This window comes from Rhineura floridana, chromosome 1, assembly GCF_030035675.1.
Source record: "Rhineura floridana isolate rRhiFlo1 chromosome 1, rRhiFlo1.hap2, whole genome shotgun sequence".
Lineage (NCBI taxonomy): Eukaryota > Metazoa > Chordata > Lepidosauria > Squamata > Rhineuridae > Rhineura > Rhineura floridana.
In genome coordinates, this window is record NC_084480.1 from 170,858,115 (window position 1) to 170,882,139 (window position 24,025).

General features: G+C 42.0%; 1 protein-coding gene across 2 annotated transcripts in view; it reads right to left on the bottom strand.

Annotated features, from left to right (window-relative positions):
* SNX5 (sorting nexin 5) overlaps window positions 1–24,025 on the bottom strand; it is a 55,757-nt gene that overhangs the window by 25,052 nt on the left and 6,680 nt on the right. For both annotated transcript variants that reach the window (XM_061585591.1, XM_061585599.1), the window contains 5 exons: window positions 14,220–14,324; window positions 13,630–13,740; window positions 11,959–12,080; window positions 8,610–8,733; window positions 4,470–4,565 (listed from right to left, as the gene is read on the bottom strand). In XM_061585591.1, the coding sequence (XP_061441575.1) occupies window positions 4,470–4,565; window positions 8,610–8,733; window positions 11,959–12,080; window positions 13,630–13,740; window positions 14,220–14,324 (558 nt within the window). The remainder of the gene's footprint in view (window positions 1–4,469; window positions 4,566–8,609; window positions 8,734–11,958; window positions 12,081–13,629; window positions 13,741–14,219; window positions 14,325–24,025) is intronic.

Consider the following 24,025-nt stretch of genomic DNA (forward strand, 5'->3'; position numbering starts at 1 on the left):
CGGCAAATCCAATCTCACTAACTTTTTCAAGTTCTTTGAGAGTGTCAACAAGCATATAGATAGAGGTGTTACAGTTGATATTGTATACTTGGACTTTCAAAAAGCTTTTGATAAAGTGCCTCAGCAAAGACTTCTGTGTAAGCTTAGCAGTCATGGAATAAGAGGAGAGGTCCTCTTGTGGATCGGTAATTGGTTAAGAAGCGGAAAGCAGAGTGTAGGAGTAAACTGACAGTTTTTCCAAAGTAGCAAGTGGAGTCCCTCCAGGATCTATATTGGGACCTGTGCTTTTAAATATGCTTTTATGCTCTTATAATGTTTGTTTTCCTGGAAGAGATTATGAAACATTGTGAGTCAAGCCATAGTAGTAATGGAGGCTTTCAACTATCCTGATCTCTGCCAAAAGTCAAACTCGCAAATAGTGGAACTTCCAATAAATTCCTGACTTGCTTGCTGACAGCTTAAGCTCTCAGAAGGTAGAGGAATGGAAAAGGGGCTCTGCTATCCCCAACCTAATCCTGATCATAAAGAATGATTTGAAAAAAATGAAAAAGGCATAACCTTTTGGGGGAAGTGACTATGTCATCATAGATCTTCATGATAGCAAAGAATGTGAAAACTGAACATAGTCAGATATGTACCCTAAACTTTAGGAAAGTTGATTTCAAAGAGCTCAATGAAAAGTTGAGTAGGATGCCAATGCTAGAATTTCTGAAAGAAAAGAGTTCAAGAGGGATGTGGAATACTGAAGGCACAATCACAAACTCTTCCAATGAGGGGAAAATGGGAGACATCTAAATATGCCAGGGTGATTGCATGGGGAGCTTTTTAATGAGCTGAGGCTTTAAGACAACATGTACAGGAGATGGAAGGAGGAAAATATAACCAAGGATGAATGGCCGTACCTGTAAAGATGGTATCAAGAAGGCTAAAGCCCAGAATGCAACAGATGGTTAGATCATCAAAAACGGTTTGTTCATTTATTTATTCACAGTCTGCACTTTCATAAGAATATATCAAGGTGGAGTACGACATACAGAAATAAAATCAGTAAAAATCACCTTAAAAAAATCTAAAACACCAAACAAACATCAATACATACAGGTGGGTTTAAAAAAACAAGTTACAATGGCCTGTCTAAACAATACCGCCTTCATAAGATGTCTGAAAGAAGTGAGAGATGGCTCCTGCTGAACCTCTACTGGTAGAGAGTCCCACAGGGCCTGCCACACTAAAGGCTCAGTCCCTGGTGAAGGCAAACTGAACCTCAAGGGCATGGGGAACCACCAAAAGTGCCCCATCAGATGATCTCAGTGATCAAGGTGAAGCACGTGGAATCAGCCAGTGCTTAAAGTACCTGGGCCCAAGTTGTTTAGGACTTTGAGAATTAACCTTGAACCTGGCCAGATAGCGAAACAGCAACCAGTGCAGCTCTCTCAGCAGCAGAATAACATGTTGCAAGTAAACTGTTCCTGTGACCAGTCTGGCTGTTGCATTCTGCACTAGTTAAAGCCTCAGGACTAGATACAAAGGAAGCCCCACAAGAAGCATGTTGCAATAATCAAATCTTGAAGTTACCAATGCACAGACCACTGGGGTCAGGCTGTCACAGTCCAGGAATGGTCACAGTTGGTGTACTAGCCAGAGCTGATAAAAAGCACTCCTAGCCACTGCGGTCATTTGGACCTCTAGCAATAGAGATGGATCAAGGAGTACCCCAGACTGTGTACCTACTGCTTCAGAAGGAGTGCAACCCCATCCAGAACAGGCAATTGACCTATTTCCTGGACATGGGAACCATCCACCCACAAGGCCTCCATCTTTCCAGGACTCAAGCTCAATTTATTGACCCGCATCCAGGCACTGGTTCAGGGCTTGCACAGCCTCTCCCACTGAAGAAACAGAGCTGGGTATCATCAACATACACCTTGCTCCAAAACTATTAACCGCTTCCCAACACTTCATATAGATGTTGAATAGCAATGGGGACAGAATAGTGCCCTGAAGAACCCTACAACTTAAAACCAGGAGGCCAAAGAGCACTCTTTCAATGCTACTCTCTGGAGAAAACCCAGCAGGTAGGAGCAGAGCCACTGCAACACAGTGCCACTAATAGCCATCCTGCAGAATTGGTCCAGGAGGATACCACACTCAATGATATTGAAAACCAGTGAGAGATCAAGCAAAAGGAGCAGGATTGCATTTCCCGTCTTCCTCTCTTTAATGGTTGTCCATCAAAGCAACCAAGGCTCATTCGGTTCTGAACCCAGACTAGTATGGATCCAGATAATCAGTCTCATCCAGGAATGTCTGCAGTTGTTCCACCACAATCCTCTCAATCACCTTTCTCAGAAAGGAAGTATTTATGACTGGGTATTAGCCATTACAATCCAGTGGGTCCAGGGCTGGCTTTTTCAGTAGTAGCTGCACCACTGCATCCTTTAAGGCACCAGGTACCATCCCCTCACGCAAGGAGGCATTCACCACTTCCTGGACCCACCCAATCACACCCCCCAGCTTGATACCACCAACCATGATGGGCAAGGATTTAGATGGCACGTAGTTGGAAGCTTCCCTGCAAGCACCCTGTCTATATTATCAGGTTTCATCAACTGCAATTGATCCCACAAAACATTGGACACCTCAGCTGGAACTGTAATCATAACAGTAGCATCTAAATTTCTGCAGAATTGAGTGATTTTATCCTCAAGATTTCAACACATCAATCTTCTCCACTCTTTGAAGTGGCCAGTGACTTTACTTTTATTTTGTCCAGTCTTGATAATAGCAGACAATGTACATATTATACCCGTTTTATTTTTGTTATTGTATTTCATTGTATTTTTAGTGTTTATACAGGAAGCTACCTCCAGGCCATTCAGCAAGAGATGGAATATAATTTTTTTATTACAATTTCATTAAAGAAAAAAGGGATATAAATATTTTAATAAAACATTCCTTTTTTTCTACCACATTATTCTGCTGCGTGTTTCTTACTTCTTCCCAAGTTGTTTTGCAAGGAAGATTAATGCTCCAGATACAGTTTTGGTGAGTAACATTCTATCCTATTTTTTCACTATTTTAAAATTATTCAGAAGTACAACCAGTGGCATATACACTTAAGACATATCCAGTAATTTCTTTTCTAACTCCTAAAGCATGTTTCCTATAACTCCTGTTTAAGGTTACATTGCCACCAGTTAGACAAAAATCCAGCACCACTAGCCTGACATCTATAGTATGTACCAGAACTAGTTTGGATGTTTTAAAATCCTGGGAGGATTTATAAAAGATGTGATTTTATAAAATATGTATTTAAGTGCAATATTGATTGGAATTGCTAGACCTGTTTTACAGATATAATTTCTACAGGGAAGGGTATGTATATGCATATGTATGCAAGTAATAAGTCTGCAAATCAACCATCCCACAGCCTCCAGAAGATTTACCACCACCTGCATTAGAATTTGGTACGTCTTGTCATAGAAGACCCATAGCTGTTGATTATAGCAACGTTTGCTGAAAATCAGTTAGCTTTCTTATTGCCAACTGAGCTCTGTGACAAAATCAGAAGGTTGGTACACCAGCTGACAGGAGCTCTTCATAGCTTCAGACAAGAGTATTTCCTAGCCCTACGTGGGACATACTGGGGATTGAGCCTGCAACTGTCTGCATACAAAGCATGACACCAACCATTCTTAAAAATACTCAATATGCTATTTTCTCTAGTTTGTTTCAGTTAGGTTTCAAGGATGTGTTTGATAACCTTTTACCAGAAGAGACATATTGATTCATGTCCCTCTTCCACTCACCCAAATCCCTTTTACTGATTTGTTACAACTCAGACTTGTTGAAAACCTATGCATGTTCATTGGTACACAAATGTTCACAGACCAATCTATCTGTGACACACCCTATCAGGCAGATTCAGCCAGTATAGACACAGAAATTCTTGCAATATATAGGGATATATTATTAATTTTATTTATGAATAGCTTCCCATGAGGCACCCCAAAGCAATGACATACTTAAAACAGTTAAAACAACTGCATATATAAAAACAATTTTAAAAATCTGTAAGAACAGTTTAAAACAAAAGCACATACAGTCATACCCCGCTTTAACAATGGGACCGGAGCGTGTAGGTAAAGTGAAAATGTACTTAAAGTGAAGCAATTATCTATGCATGGGCTGCACTGAAATCGCCACTAGATGGCAGCGGCGTCATGCCATTAAGTGTCCGTAATTGTCAAGAGGGGTATGGTGGCGTATGGAGCAGGTACGTTATAGGGAGGCGACGTTAAGTGAAGCGACGTTAAGCAGGGTATGCCTGTACATAAAATCCAAGACAGATATCAAACGGGACAAAGATTTTAGAAGGTTAGTTCATGTGAATATAAGACAGTCTTACATAAGGCATACAGATTTATAGAAAATGATATATGACACAATTTAACTTTAAGAAATCTTACCTTAACCCCAGAGAACAGAACTTCATCAGCACTCTTCACCACACTTTTGAAGAAGCCACCAAACATTTCTTTTGTGTTTTTCCTCCGAACACTTAGCTAAGAGAAATATGACAAACGCAGCAGGTAGTAGTAATCTCTCCATTGTCATTATTATGCAGTACTTTAAAATAACTGAAGAATAATACTATGTACTGAGGATCTCAAGCCACTGATTATTAAAAAAATAAATGGTGGCGTACAAGTCTGTTTAAATAAGTAAAACAAAATACTACAAGCAAGAAACCTGAATACATAGTTACTGGGCAAAACAGTGTTTCTTTACAAGATTTATTTTATTTATTTATAAAAGTATTTATATACCACCCTCTCACAAAACATCAGGCTGTCATAAAACATAAAACATCATAAAGACATTTAAAAGCAATACAAAAACAATCATTAAAATGACTGGCTACTCAAAAATGTTTTTAAATAATTGCATAGGCCAGTTGACACAAAAAAGTCTTCAAGAGACACCTGAAATTTCAAAACCAAGGATGCCTGCAGAAACTCTGCTAAAAGAGTGTTTCATAGTATGGGACGAGCAACACTAAATGGTTTAGGACTACTGGGCCTCTGTAAGACAGGAGACAACTAACAGTGCTCTTCTGGGTGATCTCAGGAATAGGGTTGGGATATAAGGGTTCAAGCAACCCTTTAAGTGACCCAAGTTGTGCAAGGCTTTGTATATCAACACAGGAGCCTTGAACCTGGCCTGGAAGGATATAAGCAGCCAGTACACGTTTTAGCAGAGGTGTCACATGCTGTCAAGTGTCTGCCCTCATCAGCAGTCTGGCTACTGCATTCTGCACCAGCTGGAGCTTCAAGACCAGGCCCAAGGGCAACTCCACTTAGAGTGCATTGCAGTAATCCAGTCTTGCAATGCACTGCCTACAGAGATGAAAAATAAATGCCGAAGCTGTTTAGCTGGTAAATTTTCATAATTTGAGAAGACACAATAGCTTTCATCAGATGAGTGGAGGGAACGAAACAGGAGTGCAACTGGATGGTATCTTCTGGATTCTAGGGCCTGTGATGAAATGCTAGTTCCTGGTCCAGTAGGAAGCACACAATAATAAGCCATGTATTAACAATTACATATTACATGCTTTTTAAACTTGAAAAAAGTGAGGTGTGTTGTGTCATTTATACTGCTTCACCTCCCAGTTCAGGTACTTCCCCCACTCCCGGTTCTGTTAAATAGAAAAGCAGACTAATAGTATTTGATTGACAATCATGATTTAGTTAAGATAGGTTGAGCAACTGTTTTGGCTCCAGGGGGCAGATCCTGGTCCCATTCCTGCGGGCCAATTTTGACAGATGGGTGGGGCAATCCACCTGTCATTCATGTGTCAGTATGCCATCAGATGATTGACAGGTGGACCGTCCAACCTTGAGCATTGGTTCCCAGCTGGCTGACGAGTGCTTGGAAACCCCTGTGCAAAGTGACAAAAAGCAGGCTTTGGCTCTCCTGCTCTTTAGCTGATGTGTGGGAGAGCAAAGCCTGCTGGATAGCTGAGCAGGGCTTGTAAGGCACTTTGCAGAGGGCTCCTGGTTGGCTGACAAGTGGGAACCATTGCACAAAGAGCTTTGCAACCCCTGTGTAATGACCCAGTAGGCAAAAGCAGGCTTTGGCTCTCCTGCCCATCAGCTGATGGGCAGAAGAGCCAAAGCCTGCATTCCCTTGCCAAAGCACAATCAGGGGCACATGTTAAGGCTTCCAGTTGTGCACTGGAAGCCACGTCTGTACCTGCCCCACACCTGATGTCACATATGACATCAGGTGTGGGTAAATTGGGCATGGTATGGGAAAAACTGCTTTGTAGGCCAAATGTGAACCCCTGGTGGGCCAACTTCAGCCTGCAGGTTCGCCACCCCTGAGATGAGACCTGGGATTTAGCATGTTTCCAATTCAGATTTCCTTTTAAATTAGATTTTAAACAGATAAAATGTTTTTTAAAAAACTGAACAAAAATTCAGTTAATTCATCCTGTTAGGTAGATACAGAATGTAACATAAAATATTCCTTAAAAAAAGAAAACAAAGTGTTTGTAGATATTATCCATTAAAAAAATAATTTGGTTTAATATGCTGTGTTATGGGCTTTCCATGTTTGCTTAAGCTCCAAAATGCAAAGAAATTGCTGCTAAGGGCCACACCCTTAGCAGATCTGTTATTTAGGCAATAGAACTAACAGTCTGCTGGATCAGGCAAATGGCCCATCAAGTCCAGCATCCTGTTCTCTCAGTGACCAACCAGATGCCCATGGGAAGCTCGCAAGCAGGACTCTCCCCTCCTGTGGCTTCCAACAACTGGTATTCGGAAACATACAGCCTCCAATCATGGAAGCAGAGCATAGCCATCATAGCTAGTAGCCATTGATAGCCCTACCCTCCATGAATTTGTCTAATTTTCTTTTAAAGCCATCCAAGTTGATGGCCATCACTGTCTCTTGCGGGCATGAATTCCGTATGTGCTGTGTGAAGAAGTACTTTATTTTATCTGCCCTGAATCTTCTAGCATTCAGCTTTGTTGGATGTCCACGAATTCTAGCATTATGCAAGAAGAAAAACTTTTCTCTATCCACTTTCTCCATGCCATGCATAATTTTACACACTTCTTACTTGTCTTTTCTCCAAACTAAAAAGCTCCAAATGCTGCAACCTTACCTCATATAGAGGAGTCACTCCATACTCTTGATCATTTTGTTTGCCCTTTTCTGAACCCTTTCCAACTCTACAATATACTTTTTGAGGTGAGGCAACCAGAACTGTACACAGTATTCCAAATACCATGGATTTGTATAATGGCATTATCATTTCAGCAGCTTTATTTTCCGTTCCTTTTGTAATGATCCTTAGCATGGAATCTACCTTTTTCACAGCTGCCGCACACTGGGTCCATATCTTCACTGAGCTATCCACCACAACCCCAAGGTCTCTTTCCTGGTCAGTCACTGCCAGTTCAGACCACATGAGCATGTATGTGAAATTAAAATTTATTTAGACAAGACTGTATTTAGAGATACAATATGGTATCCTAGGCTGTGACTGTGATTAGTTCCAGCTTCACCACTACCATGGAGCTGGATGGCTGTTAATGGTAGAGTGAATCCAAGTCCTAGATTTGTCTGCTCACTACAATAGACACATGGGGCCAATGCAACTGAAAATAAAATTCCATGTTACAAGTACCCAAGTGGCAACCAATACCATCACAAAAGTGGCAATCATTGGGAGAAGAAAAAAAATAACTTGAGATATAGAGTTTGTAAAGGAACAAGTTCCATGACAAGGTACGAATAATGAAGGAGCAGGATAACAGAATTGGTTATCTATTCTTAAAAGGCATATCTGCTATCTGCTTTTTTTTAAAGTAAGGCTCAGAACCTTGCAAGGAAGGTACACTCTGCAAAGTGTTCTGATGACTCATTAACTCAGGAGGCAATTCTGCTCTGCACATATTTTTATTCAAGGTGTGCATATTACAGAGCTGTACCCTGGCACAGAAAATGATTGCCACAATCTGGAGTACACAGTCATGCACAATCTTGTTACCTGCATGTGTGACATCATGCTAACACTAGTGCAATGTAGTGTTCATCCTGTCCATTCTGTCCCTTAACTGGCAAAAAACAAAGAGGCTTTAAAATACTTTACCTGTGGGAGGAGGTTGGGCTAAATGACCTTCAAGGTACCTTCAGACTCTTTCATTCTATATAGATGATACTGGCTGCCAGTTGGGTACTTGTAATGTGGAACACAGACTCCACATGTCTATTCCAGTGAATAGACAAATCTGGACTTAGACTCACCCTCTGTCACTAACAGTCATTCAGCTCCAAGGTAGTGGTGAAGCTGGAACTAACCACAGCTTTGGATACCATACTGTATCCCTTTTACCTAATTAACAAATCTGTTAAGGCTGTGGCCCTTAACAACTGCGATATCCTGATATTTTGAAGCTTGGGTAAGCACTGAAAGCCCTTAATATAACATGCTAAATTGAAATATATTTATTAATTATGAATTTTGATGTGATTTCATTGATGAAGGCTGGCTTAGAAATAGCATAAATAAATAAAAATGTAATGTGTCTTACATCCTGATCATACTCAAGGAAGACATGGAAGTTGTGATCTTGGCTGAGAACAGGGTGGGAGGAAATTCGCTGAAGGAACACTTCGTGCGATGATACAGTTTTCTTGAAGACTGCAAGGTACTCCCTGGAAGAAAAATACTATTTGAATAAAAATAAATGTATCCCACAGTACCTATACTTCAGCCTAAGATTCAGAGGAGGAAGTGGTCATCCCTATATGCTAGCAGTAATATGGTTGCCAATACAAAGGTATTTACGCATAGTAATGGGCTGTACACACAAGCAAGGTAGGCAACTTCTTGCAGTCACTTAGTTGCTATTGATGAATCCTGTAACTCGTTTACATGTTAGACAACAGATACGACTCCTTTCTCCCACCCACCACCCAATCAGCACCATCAGTTGCTGCAATGGCCATATACCTAGAGCTACGTGTATAGTTCCTGATCTAGCAGTAGTAACCACACGCACAGCCAGATACCAGACGTGGAGAGTATCCCCAGAAAAAGGACTTCGGACACATATTTACTTATGCAACACTCCATCCAGAAGTGGATGCACACAAAGAAACCTGCATCTCAGCAAATTCATCACCCTTGCTGAAGTGGGGTGACTTCAATAAGATATTGTTCTTGTATCCAGATGTGCAGTTCAGATTCTACACCCCCCCTTGATATTTTAAATCAGTATTCAACCTCTCAGACTCGAGACCTACCTTTAATCTCAACCGGTAATTTTGATGCAGGATTCTGCCCTTCCACTAATATCTACGTCCCACCACCACCCACGCTGCAATTGGCAAGGGCACATGTGAGCACCGTGTCTGTCCCGACAGACCTTTGGGCTAGAATTATTAATTTTTGTCATTTCAGGCATTACTAACCTCTGGCTTGCGTAGATTTTTATTGGTTGTCTCTTTTAAACTCTGGTGTTTTACAATTACTTTAAACTTTGTGTGCTTTGAATACAAGACATTAATATATTTTCTCAGATTCTCTCCTTCCACCAATTTTAACCTTTTCATTTCTCCCCAACCCCTTTAAGAAGTCTTGAAGCAAATTATGGTGGTGTTCTGGTACAATTCCAAAACTCAGTATGTTTACAATATTGATACACTGCTCAAGAACAAATGTTCTCTGGACAGTTCAAACATGAAATCTGAAACAAAACATTTTTTCTTTTAAGATTGAAAAGGGTGGAAACAAAAAGATTGTCATGGGCCCCAAGGAGATCCTTTGGCAAGAGTGGGAGGATGAAGAGTGGGGTACAGATCTTGAGGAGCGAGTTGCCTGTAATGTGGAAAGGAATGAAGGAGGGACAGGAGAAAGGTGTTCAGAAGGGTCTGGGCTTGCTAACAGAATTACTGAGAAAAGCCCAGAACCCCTCCTCCTTTCTCCTGAATCGTCTAGTGATTAATCTGCCCAGGCACCCAGCCCAGATTTAGCTGTGGAACAGTTAAAATTCAATGAATACCTGAGAGAGCAAAGTGAAAGCAGTCAATCTGAGCTGGAGTTCATGCTTTTGCCAAGATGGAGATTAGATAAGCGACAGCTTCAGAACATGCTTTCAGGTCCCAGAAAGAGCCTCCACCTTACAGCAAAAGTAAGAAAGACCTAGTACTAACATGCAGAAGTCAGTCCCTGCCCCTTTCTGACATAAAAGTTAGGTGATGCCTGTTTAGTGCTGTTGAGACAACTCCTTGCTATCATCTCCATGCCTTGTTCTTGAGATGACCATAGACTGTTTGGTATCTTGAAAGATGTTCCAGTATTCTGATTCATGCCTAGAGTGGGATGCTGGGTTCTTGTACTGACTTCCTGAATAAAGCCTCATGCAGAAAAATTCAGTCTTCTAGTCCTGAGTCTGTTTCTTTGGTTGGGAGCCAGGACAAAGGTCTTCTCTTGGTGCCAAGAAGACCATACAATAGGTGCCAGGCAAACGTCTCGGGGAAGGGCACTCTATGACTGGGGTGCCATCACTAAAAAGGCCCACTTTAGTAGCTACCTGCGTACCATGTTGCGGGGGCACACAGAAGATTTCAGAAAATAATCTTAAGGCCTGTACAGGTAATTGTAGGAGGAGGTGATCCTTCAACTAGCCTGGCCCCAAGTGCTTGAAGCCCTAAAGCAGAGATGGGGACCTGGATCCTGACCTTCCCCAACGCCTATGGGCCATATTGTCAGCAATACAAGATGGGGGATTACCAGGGCATGAATAAATTGCAGCAAGTTTTTCCATCGTGACAGGTTGGGTGGACACACACACACAAAAAGGCTAAGCTGGTAAAATGCACTACCAGTCACCATACCTTCCTGTGCCTCCAGTGACAATGCTGAATCGAAGAACCATCCCCCACATGCAACTCAGGTACTTTAAGGCAAGGATGGGGAACTGTAGCCCTCAAGTTGTTGACTCCAATTCCCATCAGACCCAGCCAGCCTAACGCAACAAGATCTGGAGGATCGCAGGTTCCCAATCCCTTCCTAGGGGGGAGAGTAAGCCCCTCCAGAACAGAATGAACACCTGCTAGCTGGACAAATGAACTACCCACTAACAGCACCTCTGTCTTTGAATTAGGGCTGGAAATCAGTTGAGAGCCAGTTTAAAGTGCTGGTTCTTAACTTTAAAACCCTCAATTAATAATGTCTTGGTTTTATTAATCTCTGGGAATATCTGTTATATACGTTTTAGCACCCAAGATCTTCTGATGAGGTGCTATCCTGGAACCCATCTTATTGGGAAGCTCAGGTTACCTTCCACCAGGGGAAAAGCCTCCTTTGTAGCAGCTCTAATGCTTTGGAATATCCCAATGTCTGTACTGCCTCCCCTTTGTTATCTTTCTGGAGGCTGACGAAAACATCTTTTTTAAAATCATACACAAATACTGGATGACAGATTGGTTTCATATTGTTGCTTTACAGAAGTACTGTATTTAGCTATTTTGTACTGTAGCATTTCTAAAAATGTGTAAAAGGCTGTGAAATTCTCTGGGAGTAGTGGTATATAAAAAATAACATGAGTATTTAAACGGATTGGAGATACTAGGTTCAAATTTCCATTGGCACTTAGTCTTGAAGTGCACTGGGTGACCTTAGACTAGTCACTATCTGGTGCTGTCCTTGGAGGAAAGGCAGGATATGAATGCAACCAACAAAACCGAACTAACAAACCATGTAAAGGAGCAGGAAGCCCCAATCCTGATCTATATTTTTCAAATAAATATAGCCAATGCAAAATTCAGAAAGCTTACTAGACTGTTGAATCTTGACAGTTCAGAAGTCTCCTTTACACAAGGTAAATATTTACACAGGACAGAGAGGGTCTTTTAATGAAGAATTACCACACTCACGCTTCCAACTCTTGCTTCATTTTGGCAAATTCCTCTTTTGTCATAGACATTTCTCCTTCCCCAAGCTTATGCATCTTCTCTCTGGGGCCATCAAAGTCAGGCTTTGGAGGTGCTGGAGGAATCTAAGACACAGAGATATGTTGCTAGCAACCACCTTATCCAGGTAAGAAAATCACTATTCAGAGTCTTCTCCCATACCACTCGCTAAAGACAAATCTGCAGCCAGCAATATGGTGCGACTGAGTTTGAGGATAGACAGTAGTGGAAAAGTAGCACATCATAAATCAATGCAAAGCTGGAACAAACTAAAAGAAGTTGTCTAGTGTGTTAACATTTAAATTTAATATGAAGATGAAATTATAAAATCTAAAGTGTGCCAAGTCCTGACAATCATTGCATTGGCTTTTTACTCATTGGCCAACCCCTGCCCTAACACTAGAGAATTAGGGACATTTCAGCTCTTGGAGCTGAAAATTTAAGGAGAAGTGCAAGGCCAATCCTATCTGGAACCCTAGCATCCTAAAAGCATCCACATATGTATGTCTCTGTGTGTGTATGTGTGTGTGTGTGTGTGAACAAACACACACATATAAATTTGTTTCCAAATATACATGCCATCTCTCAGCTATTTCAGTCTTCAATGAAACTTTCAGCAATCTAAAAAACCCCACAAAAATAGTACAATAAAATGCATTTAAAAACCTGCTCAGAAAACCACACAGACAATTCAAAGGTTAGCAAAATAAAAAATGATTTTAACTACAGTAGGGCCCCGCTTTCCGGGTCTCCGCTTCCCGGCGTTCCGCTAATGTGGTGGCTTTCATTCCCCGTTTTAAAGCTGCTTTTGCATCATTCTGGATTATTTTTGCGCCACGCGCCCCATTATACTCAATGGGGTTCCGCTTTACGGCGATTTCTGCTTTACGGCGGGGGTCCGGAACGGAACCTGCCGTATAAGCGGGGCCCGTCTGTACCCTTCTTAGAAGAGCCAGAGATGTGGATCCTGCAGTTCTTTTTAGAGGCAATTTCACAAAAAGAAGCCACCACCAAAGTAACACTGCTTCATTAGATTACCATATTGCTGCTCTCAATGATGCTTCGTTACTTGGTTGACTCACATTAGTTACTGTAAAGAGCTGAAGTGTGGTTACTCAACAGCTGAGTTGAGTACACATCTACTCAGAAGTAGGTCTTATGGAACCCAATGGGGCTTACTCCTAGGTTTAAGTGGGTACAGGTTTGTAGCATAACTGTGAAATATCCATAGGAACCACACTACATCTTCACACATATTGAAAGGAGATCTCAAGGCTACTGACATATACCAACATACTCTGGGGGATGAGAAGCAGTGCTACAAAGGTCTAATAATTAAAAAGAAGAATGCATTCAATTACTTGCTTGCCATTTCTAATTTCCTTGTTTAGTTAAGATGTCACCATCTTAAATCAGATTTTGTAAGGTAAAGGTAAAGGTGTCCCCGCACTTATAGTGCAAGTCGTTTCCGACTCTTAGGGTTGACGTCTTGTGACGTTTACTAGGCAGACTGTTTATATGGGGTGGGATTGCCAGTTCCTTCCCCGGCCTTTCTTTACCCCCCAGCATAAGCCAGGTACTCATTTTACCGACCACGGATGGATGGAAAGCTGAGTGGATTTTGTAAATACTTACAATTAGTCCTGCATACTCTTCTGTCTCAATAAATGTATCATGTAGCCACTCAAAATCTTCATGCTGCCTTGTAACTGAGAATTCTGTGCCCTGAAAAACTGGCAGTGTGGTCTGAAAGCAGAGATCAGCAGTTTACTTCTTTGGATCTCATTACTACAAAACATAGTGCAATGCATATGCTTTTGAGCCTATTCAGCAGAAAGACCCCTTACAGCATGGGTGAGCAGGCTTTCAGGATCTACTTTTCTTTTTTTAATAGAGCCATAAGATCCACTAACTGGAGCCTAGTTAGAAATACATAGAATCACATAGAATCAAAGAGTTCTGAGACCAGGATTTCTCCTCCTCCCCAAATCTGCTCTGCAGGATAGGGAGAACCCCAGAAAAGATTTATGGGGCATGTGGGGAGAGGAAGGGGAAGTTCTATTGCACAAGTGGAAATCCTTCCACTGACAGGATGCAATATTTAATGCTACATTTGATTCAATGGCAACCCATGTTTACTAATCTAAGCATTAGATCACTAAACATGACAAAGTTGTAGCTTTCTTTCAATTTTAATTCTCTCTCTCCCCCCCCCGCCATTTTACCTTAGTATGGACTGTGAACTTCACTTTGTCTTTTTCACTGAGAGCATCAGGGATATCAATTTGCAGTGAAGGGTCAATATTTAAATCCACAGTCACAGATCTCATCTGAAATGGAAACAGAAGAAACTTTAGAGGGCTCGAGATTTCATCAAGAGCTTACTCCATGGGTGGGGAACCTCTGGTCGCCGGGTCAAATTTGGCCCACTAAACCTCCCCACTTGGCCCATAGGGCCGTCTTGGAGAAGCCATGCTCACCCACCCTACACCTGGCATGATACATAACATCCTCCCTGTGCTTCTCCTTTGTACCTCCAACAAACTGACTTTGGGATTTACCCACTTTTGAGCAAATTGTTATAGAGAGTCGAAAGCACTGTATATCCCAAATGTACCACATGTTAATACTCCAGGAGACAAAACCAAAGCCAAGCTTCATTGTTAAACAGGAAAAGGATTTGTCGGGTAGCTTACCTATTCAGTTATTCAAACACAGACAGAAGACAATCAATGCTTATTCTCCTCTTTAAGCCAGAATTGTTTTAAGATGTGGACACAGTAGTATTTAACACCCAACAGGATTTGTAGTGTATCAGAAATGTAAAGATGTTAAAGATATGGAAAAGAAACAGGGGGTTATTAAATGTTTATTTTTTATTTATTTGATTTATAAGTAGGAGCCCAGGGCGGCAGCTAATTAACTGGTTAATTCCGTTCCCCTTGGAATAGGTAATATTGTACAGCCATGAGAGTGGCTGAATACTATAGTCAGCATGGATTTTTCGCATTCTGCAATGTTAAATTGAAAATACCCCCATGCCATTCTGATGCTTCCCATAAGCTCATTTCAAAACAAAACCTCACAAAACTTATAGTCCTGAACTCAGAAACGCTTGCTTAACAACCATCTACATTTTCATGACGATACACAAAACAGAGAGAATCGAGAATTCAAAGTGTAAAAAGAAAAACAGGAAAAAAATATCCCTTTTGGACTTTTTTCTGTCAGAGTTCTCATAATTTGTTGTAATTAATTAAAAATCAGCCATGTTCACAGAATACCTGTAATCCTATTACTGACTTTGCCCCATACTCTGACCATCTTCTGCAGTTTAGAAGTAAAAAAAATGCCTGGCTGATTTTTAATTACTTGAAGAAATGTAGCATTGAACTCAATGATAAGGCCAGATATGCTCAGCAAGAACCAACTGTCAGTGTTCTAAAAACCAGACTCACAGCTGCTTGGCTTACCTAATCAGGGGGCCACACCCACACCAGATATTTATTTTACTTTAGACAATCATGGCTTCCCCCAAAGAATCCTGAATGGTGTAGTTTGTGAAGGGTGCTGAGAGGAGACTCCTATTCCCCTGACAGAGCTCCAGTGGCCAGAGTGGTTTAACAGTCAGCTGCTCTGATTGAAGCTCTGTGAGGGGAACAGGGCATCTCCTAGCAACTCTCAGCACTCTTCACTAACTACACTTCCCAGGATTCTTTGGGAGAAGCTATGACTGTCTAAAGTGAAATAAAGGTCTGGTGCAGATGTGACCAGGGACAGCTTTGGTTTAAATCTGGGTGGGAGGCTACATGTGCTTGCTGTAGAACAAAAAGGTGGGGGAAACCCTGAAAAAGAATGATACTGTTCACAATGTTTTCCTTTTGGAAAGGAAAGGGGCTTACCCTCTGCCCAGTGCCCACCCATCCAATCTCCTCTCCTCCCACTTCCTCCCTCCCCCTCCCCTTCCTGCCCTCCTCCTCCCCTTGCCACCCCTCCCACAGGTCAGTTTCACCTATCCTAAGCACGATTGCACGGGAGTAAATCCTACTGAACTAAAAATGCATGCAAATGATCAAACCTGCCTCCCCTCCCCCTCCTATCCCCTTCCTCTTCCTTCACCCCTCCCTTCCCCATCTGCATCCCCTTCCCATCCCCTCCCTCCTTCCCCTCCCCTTTGCCTTCCCCCTCCTCCTTCCCCATGTTCAATTTTACCTATCCTAAGCATGACTGCACGGGAGTAAATCCCACTGAACTCATAATCATGTAAATGATTAAGCCTGCCCTCCCCTCCTCCTCCCTCCCATTTCTTCCCTTTCACCCCTTCCCTTCCCCTTCCTTCACCCCTCCCACCCCCTCCCCTTCAATCGCCTCCTTCTGCTCCCCTCTCCTCCCCTCTCCTCCCCTTCCTCCTTCCCTTTACTCTCCCCTTCCCCTCCTCCATGGTAAGTTTTACCTATCCTAGCCATGACTGCACAGGAGTAAATGCCACTGACCTCAATAAGCATGCAAATGATCAGACCCGCCTTTCCCCTCTCCTCTCCCTTCCTCCCCCTTCCTTCCTCTCCTCCCCTCTTTCTTCTTCCTCATCCCCTACCCACTCCAGGCCTCCCTCCCCATGGTCAGTTTTACATATCCTAAGCATGATTGCACAGGAGTAAATCCCACTGAACGCAATAAGCGTGCAAATGATCAATCCATTCTCAGCAAACTTGCACAGATCCCATTTCTTACCTCCCGGATTAAAAAGCAGAGAAAATCACTAACAGGCAAAAAACCTTGTGGTTTAACAATGTACCTATAGCCAACACATATTTCTATCTAAAAAGCAGGGAAATTGGGCAGCTATAGTGAATGCACCAGGGGAGCAGAAGGCTTGACTACCTCTCTGAGATATTGGACTGCCCTACAAATTTGTAAAACGGAAACACAATTTGGATTGGTCTTTCATAGTCTAATCCACTTGCTGTGTAGCTGGGAAGAATTTGGTAACATGTACCTCTCAGCATATGGTGAATGGTGGCAACACCTGCAATCAGCCCAAATAACAGAAACAAGATATGTGCTGTGCTAATCTTGTTTTAGGAGGGAAGAAGCAACAATATTAAAACAGTTGATATAGTTCAGATAATCATGTTAAATATGTTTGATTTATTTTGCAATTTTAGAAAAGGTTCTTACAGTAAATCATTTTCTTTTGCTTCTGTTTCTGTGAATATCCTGAAAAACCCAACAGGAGTGTTTGTGCAATACTAAGGTTAGATAATGATCTGTAGAAGAAATGTGAGTGAGCCATGCCAGTGTTTCTGCTTACACGGTCTCGGCCCAGCTTATCTGATGGAGCGCCTCCAACGCCACCAATTATGCCGCCCGACAAGATCAGCCACACAGGGCCTTCTCTCAGTCCCGCCAACTAAAACAGCTAGGTTGGTGGGGACTAGAGAGAGGGCATTCTCAGTGGCGGCCCCCACTCTCTGGAACTCCCTCCCGTATGATCTCCGGCATGCCCCTTCCCTGAATGTATTCCGCCAGGCCTTGAAGACCTGGCTTTTCAGACAGGCCTTCGGGACTTCCGGGGAGGGTTAATCTCTATGACTAATTGCCTATTACTCTGAACTGTCATTGTTTTATAATTTTTATCGTTTGTATTGTATTATTATGATGTATTTTATTGTAACTGAGTTGTACGTCGCCTAGAGTGGCCACTGGCCAGATAGGCGACACATAAATTAAATTCTTATTATTATTATTTATTATTAATATGTGAAGTACAGCACTTTACAACACACACACAGAAAGCTCCAAACAATTGTGGAATAATGGCACTGACTGTTCTGCAGAATAGTCTCCAGTGGACCTCAGGAGTGTCTCAATTTGCACAAGATAAAACAGTGGGAGACGAAATAATTCTAGCAAAATTGTAGGTTTGCTCTGTGTTTTTAATTGACTGTGCCCACCTTGCCTTAAATGAAGTGGTTTAAAAATAGCAGGCTGCAAACATGCATCCTCTTTTTTCCAACAGCTAAGAGTCATTGCTGATGGAGCAACATATTGTAATCAGTCTGATTTTACATCAAACTGCAGTTTCAGATTCAACTGTTAATGCACTCAAAATAGAAATAGAACATAACAAACAATTTGAAATACAAAAAGGCTGTCTTCACCATCATATGACATTGACCAATAAAAAGGCGTTGAAATTAATAAAAATAAATTTGACACAGATTTCTAGGATGAATAATGAGGGAAATAAAATTTTCTAGTTTAGATTCTCTGTAGAAACATTACTAACACAGGAAAGAAGCAAAGTAAGAACACCAACAAACATACAAAAATATAATTCTCCATCTTTGGAGATGGCAGGTATTGCCACCACTCGCCATATGCTCAGAGGCACGTTAACAAATTCTTCTAAGCAACACAAGAAGTGGATTGGACTGTGAAAGACCAACCCAAATTGTGTTTGCACTTTGACAAATTTGTAGGGCAGTACAATATCTCAGAGAGGAGGTCAGGTCTCCTGCTCCCCTGGGGCATTCACTATAGCTGCCCAATTTCCCTGCTTCTTAAAGTTTGATAGATATATCTGTTGGCTATAGGTACGTTCGAGAGCCAGTGTGGTGTAGTGGTTAAGGTGCTGGACTACGACCTGGGTTCGAATCCCCACACAGCCATGAAGCTGACTGGGTGACCTTGGGCCAGTCACTGCCTCTCAGCCTCAGAGGAAGGCAATGGTAAACCACCTCTGAATACCACTTACCATGAAAACCCTATTCATAGGGTCACCCTAAGTTGGAATTGACTTGGCGGCAGTACATTAATAGGTACGTTCTTAAACTGCAAAGTTTTTTTTGCCTAATAGTGAATATGTGCTCTGATTTCTTTCCTTTACATAGGAACATAGAAAGTTGCCTTATACTGAATCAGACCCACTGGCCCATCTAGCTCATTATTGTCTACACTGACTGGCAGCAGCTTCTCCAGGGTTTTAGACAGGGAGTTTCTCCCAGCCCCATCCAGGGATGCCAGGGATTGAACCTAGGACCTTCAGCATGCAAGGCATATGCTCCATCACTGAACAATACCCCTTCCCTTTTATCTAGTTCTGTTTCCTTTATTCTCAAGTAATTATCTACACTACCTCCAGTAAGGTGTGTTTTACATTCTGACTCTCTAACCCAATTTGGCTCTCTGCATGCCTATCTGGCTCCTATCACCTTTCCTTATCCTTGTTTGGCATTAGGTTGACCCTGTGTGTTTGCAGGCTGCCTGTAGTTCCAAGTGGATTTGGATCTAAATCTACATGCCAGCTGGTGAGCTCCAGCTCACTTTGCCTCAGTACCCATCACTGGGAATGGGTGCTATTGTGTCCTTGTTGTTGCTGGGTTGTGTTTCAGGTCAACTATACTATCTTGGTTAAAAGCTAACCAACAGGCCTCCCATTAACTGCCTGGATTTCCCTTGATTCACACTGACCAAAAATAAGTAAGACGTACCTCACTAGACATTCTCTTCCACCTGCTCACAGCTCTGTGTCCTATCTCCCACCAACTCTCCCCTTTAGCATCTTCACACTAGACCAGGTGTGGCAAACCTCTAGCCCAAGGGCAGTAGCACTAGGGGTGGGGAAGGAAAGACACATACTACATTAGTGCAGAGTTGCACGGATGTCCGTAGTCTCTGCATTCCTGGGTACTCAACATCCAGCACTTCACAATCTCCAACACTGCTCAGGAAACTATTTTACAAAAGATAGTCTTCCTTAAACTCTGGAGTGTTGGGGAAGGAGGCCATGAACTCCAGAGGACTCAGGAAAGAGACTTTTTAAAAGAGCTGATGCCTAGCCTTGAGCTACATGCCACAATGGGGAGGAGAATCATGTCTTCTGGTACAATTTTCCTCCCCATTACAGTGCTGGGATAGGAAGAAAAACTGAAAACCACAGCTGCTGACAAACAGCAAGAGTAGCTTCTCCTGCGCTGTGTGTTGCATGTGTGGCCTGTGTGTGTGCATGCATGCATTCACACACAAACTGTTTATGGTCTGTTTGTGTGTGTGGTATGCAGGATACACACAAAAATCCATACAGGTGTGGTCTGTCTGTATGCATGTGCATTGCAAATGTATACATACATGAGTGTGCACGAGTGTGGAGTAGCCATACCCTTTTTTCTTTGGTCATACCGCTGCTGGTACCCTAGGCCAACAGGGAATGTGGTCCTCAGACCAAAAAAGCTTAGCCATCCCTGCACTAGACTAGACCATGTTCACTATCACAGCAGCTCTAAGGTACAGAAAGGTTTGTCTGCTCCCCCCCCCCGAAAACATACAAATTGCTTATTATTTAATGTTTCACATTCCAGCATACATTATCCTGCCTCCCAGTTCTCTGTTATGCCTTTGACCTTTTACTATTAAACATTCACCAGGGATCCATATATTTGGGCTGGCCTCGGTATCCAGCCACTTGGAGTTGCCTCTTCAAATTCTTCTCCCATGCAGGCTTTGTAGAAAAGATCCCCATCTTCCTACAGCCCTCTAGCAAGTTGAGCTCAGAGAATTCAAGGGAAAGGTAAGGACAGAAACAGCACTAAATATGCTTGCTATTTCTTGGCCAACTTGCTGTACGAGTGACTGTTTCGAGACTGTTGTGAATCTCTCGCCATGGGGTGAGAGATACTTGCCCCTGGAAAGCAGGTACATTTGTCTGAGTTTAATCACAAGTAAAACAAACCTCCACTGGTATGTACCATTCCTATATCCCCAAAGTGGCACCACCACAGGTACAAAAGTATTACCTACTCTAATAAGAATCTGTCCATCTTTAGAGCCCCCCGAAGCACCTCTGCTAAGGGAGGCAAGACAGGTTGCAAATGGAGGGAAGGGCTTTATGGTTGTAACATCTAATTTATGAAGTACTCTCCCAGCACCAACTCCAATGTCCTTATTTCTCCAGACTTTTCATACCTAATTTTTATTTTGGGGTGGAACTGTTTTAACTGCTGCTTTTATTTTGATTGGTTGATCACATACCTGTTTTTAGCTGTAAGCCACACTGATCATGTTAAAACATTGAAGAACAGGGTATAAATTAATTAAACAAAATCAAAAGCAGGCCATTTTGGAAACAGAGGCTGCTATTTCCAAAAAAAGTCTGCTGTACATTTTTGTAAAATGTTTTTGAAAGCTATAAAGGATCACAAAAAAAAGGTTACATAAACAATACAATTCCAATGGTAAATCCTTATCCAAGTTGCATGATGGTTTACAGTAGTACAAAGTGACATAAAATTGAACTAAGGTTAACTTAACAACAACCTAAATAACAATAACCACCCTAATTACCCATTCCTCCCTATGAATATAAAATGAAAATGGGTGGGGAACACTATTTAGATAACTCCTTTAGCTCCTAGCGTTATCTTACAAAAAATCCTCAACTATTATCCATGAAGAGAGATAGCAGGTTGTATCTGGTTAATGCCCTGGAAGGTTCATTCCTAAAACCTTTGCTGTGTGGATCTGATCAGACTACTGCAATATTTATTTAATAATTATTAATTTATGTTTCTTTTGTCTCCCTTAGGTTTGTGATTTTTCTAGGTACAGAACAGCTGGCATGAAATCAGTTGTGCCTCTATGCCAACCATAATTGTGCATATGGTGGGGGTAGATATCTAATTGCTTGTAGTTAATTTGTAGTTAATCCAGACAAGACTGAGACGATGTTGGTGAATGCTTCCCCTGCCCAGATGGTGGATGTTCATCCTGTTCTCGATGGGGTTACACTCCCCTTGAAGGAACAGGTTCGTAGCTTGGGAGTTCTTTTCGATCCTTCCTTGTCACTGGAGGCCCAGGTGGCCTCGGTGGCACGGAATGCTTTCTACCATCTTCGTTTGGTAGCCCAGCTACGTCCCTATCTGGACGGTGATGACCTCACCTCTGTTGTTCATGCTCTGGTAACTTCTAGATTGGACTACTGCAATGCGCTCTATGTTGGGCTGCCCTTGAAGATAATTCGGAAACTACAGCTAGTCCAGAATGCAGCGGCCAGACTGTTGACGCGGACCAGAAGGTCCACTCATATAACACCTGTTCTGGCTCGTCTGCACTGGCTCCCTATTTGTTTCCGGGCTAGATTCAAAGTGCTGGTTTTGACCTATAAAGCCTTACACGGCATGGGACCGCAATACCTTGTGGAACGCCTCTCCCGATATGAACCTACCCGTACACTGCGCTCAACATCTAAGGCCCTCCTCCGAGTGCCATCTCATCGAGAAGCTCAGAGGGTGGTGACTAGATCTAGGGCCTTTTCTGTGGTGGCCCCCGAATTGTGGAACAGTCTCCCCGATGAGGTGCATCTGGCACCGACGCTGCTATCCTTTCGGCGTCAGGTGAAAACCTTTTTATTCTCCCAGGCATTTTAAAGTGTATTTTAATCTCTTTTTAAAGTGTATTTTAACTGTACTTTTAGTGTTGTATTATGATGCTGTTTGCTTTTTGTTGTTATTTGTTTGGTTTTGGTTGTTGACTTTATTATATTTATTGTAGTTATATATTGTGCTGTTTTTATCCCTTATGTACACCGCCCAGAGAGCCGTCAGGCTTAGGGCGGTATATAAATGAATAAAATAAAATAAATAAATAACGTCATACCAGACTGGAGTGAATGTGTCTGTTTTCCTTTGACCACTAACCAATTTCCTTTTTTCAGTTAACTTTTGTAATGGGGCCACTTGCCACACTTTGGTGTACCACCTCTCCAGATCTAGACCTTTCCAAGTTCTTGCAATGAGTGCCTTTGCTGCCAATCAGAGATGACAGATGAAATCCTCCCTTTTCAAATATTTGTTGCAAAGGGGAAATATATTAAGAAGGGCAAGTTGCAGTGTCATTTCTATTGCCTGATTTGCAATGACCTGAATTTCCCCAAAACCTTTTTCTCCAAAGTCCTGTATCTATAGGCAGGACCACCACATATGAAAATAGAAGCCTATTGCTCCACATCCCTTCCAGCATAGTCAAAGTAGTGTTTTAGTAATGTGAGATGGTTTCAATCCGGTCATATACCAAATGCACCAATCTGTGATTTGGCTCTTGGTATGAGCCAATCCCGATTTAAATTGTGTTTTTTCCCACGAGGCCAGCCACTGATCTTCATCAATCTCAAGATTTGTTTCCCACTGGAATTTAATAGTATCTGTAGTGCCTGTGTCAGTCTCTAATAGGATCTTATACAATGTGGAGACTTGCCTTTTATTATTGGGTTTATTCAATAATAAATTAGTTTCCCATTTAGTTAATTCCCTATGGGTCATGCCTTTGATTTCCTCCTCAGGTAGAAAAGAGGAAATAAGTGTCTCCACAGCAGCCAGGGGACAGGGATATCCTGCAGCTGGGCCTTTATTTCCTGCCCTATCACGGACTGACTGTCTTTACAAAAGTCCTTCAGTCTGTTTAAATTTTCGCTTTTCCATCTTTTCAACTCATAAGGTCTGATTGCATTTACAAAAGTTGGGTGTAGTAGGAGAGGTATTAAAAGGGATACAGATGGAGCTAACACCCCTTTCTTCCTTTCCAGATAATCAACAGTTTTTGTCCTGCTATTCACAAGTATCCCAGAGCACCTCACTTAATATATTGCTCATCCCTTCCCCATCATTAATACACAAACCCTAACTTCTGTGACCTCTTTGTTTACTCTAACTGAACCAGAGCTTTTAAGTCTCTGAAGTTACACATAAATCCACTGTATGCCATGTCAGCACTAATTCTTACATTGAACTGTCAAAGATTTATACAGCTGTTTTGAAGTTACTTATCTTAACTGCCCAGTAAGGCTTCATTGTCAAAATATAAATTGCAGAGTATGTGAAAAAGGGCTAATAAACAAAGGAAACAGCTTCCTCTCGGATAGCACTCTGTTCTAGAAGCAAATTCTGTATGAAGTTCATAGCTGAGCTTATGATCACTTCACATGTTATGCTACTGATGGGTTGCCAGCATGTTCATTGCTTGTCTCACAGTGAACCCT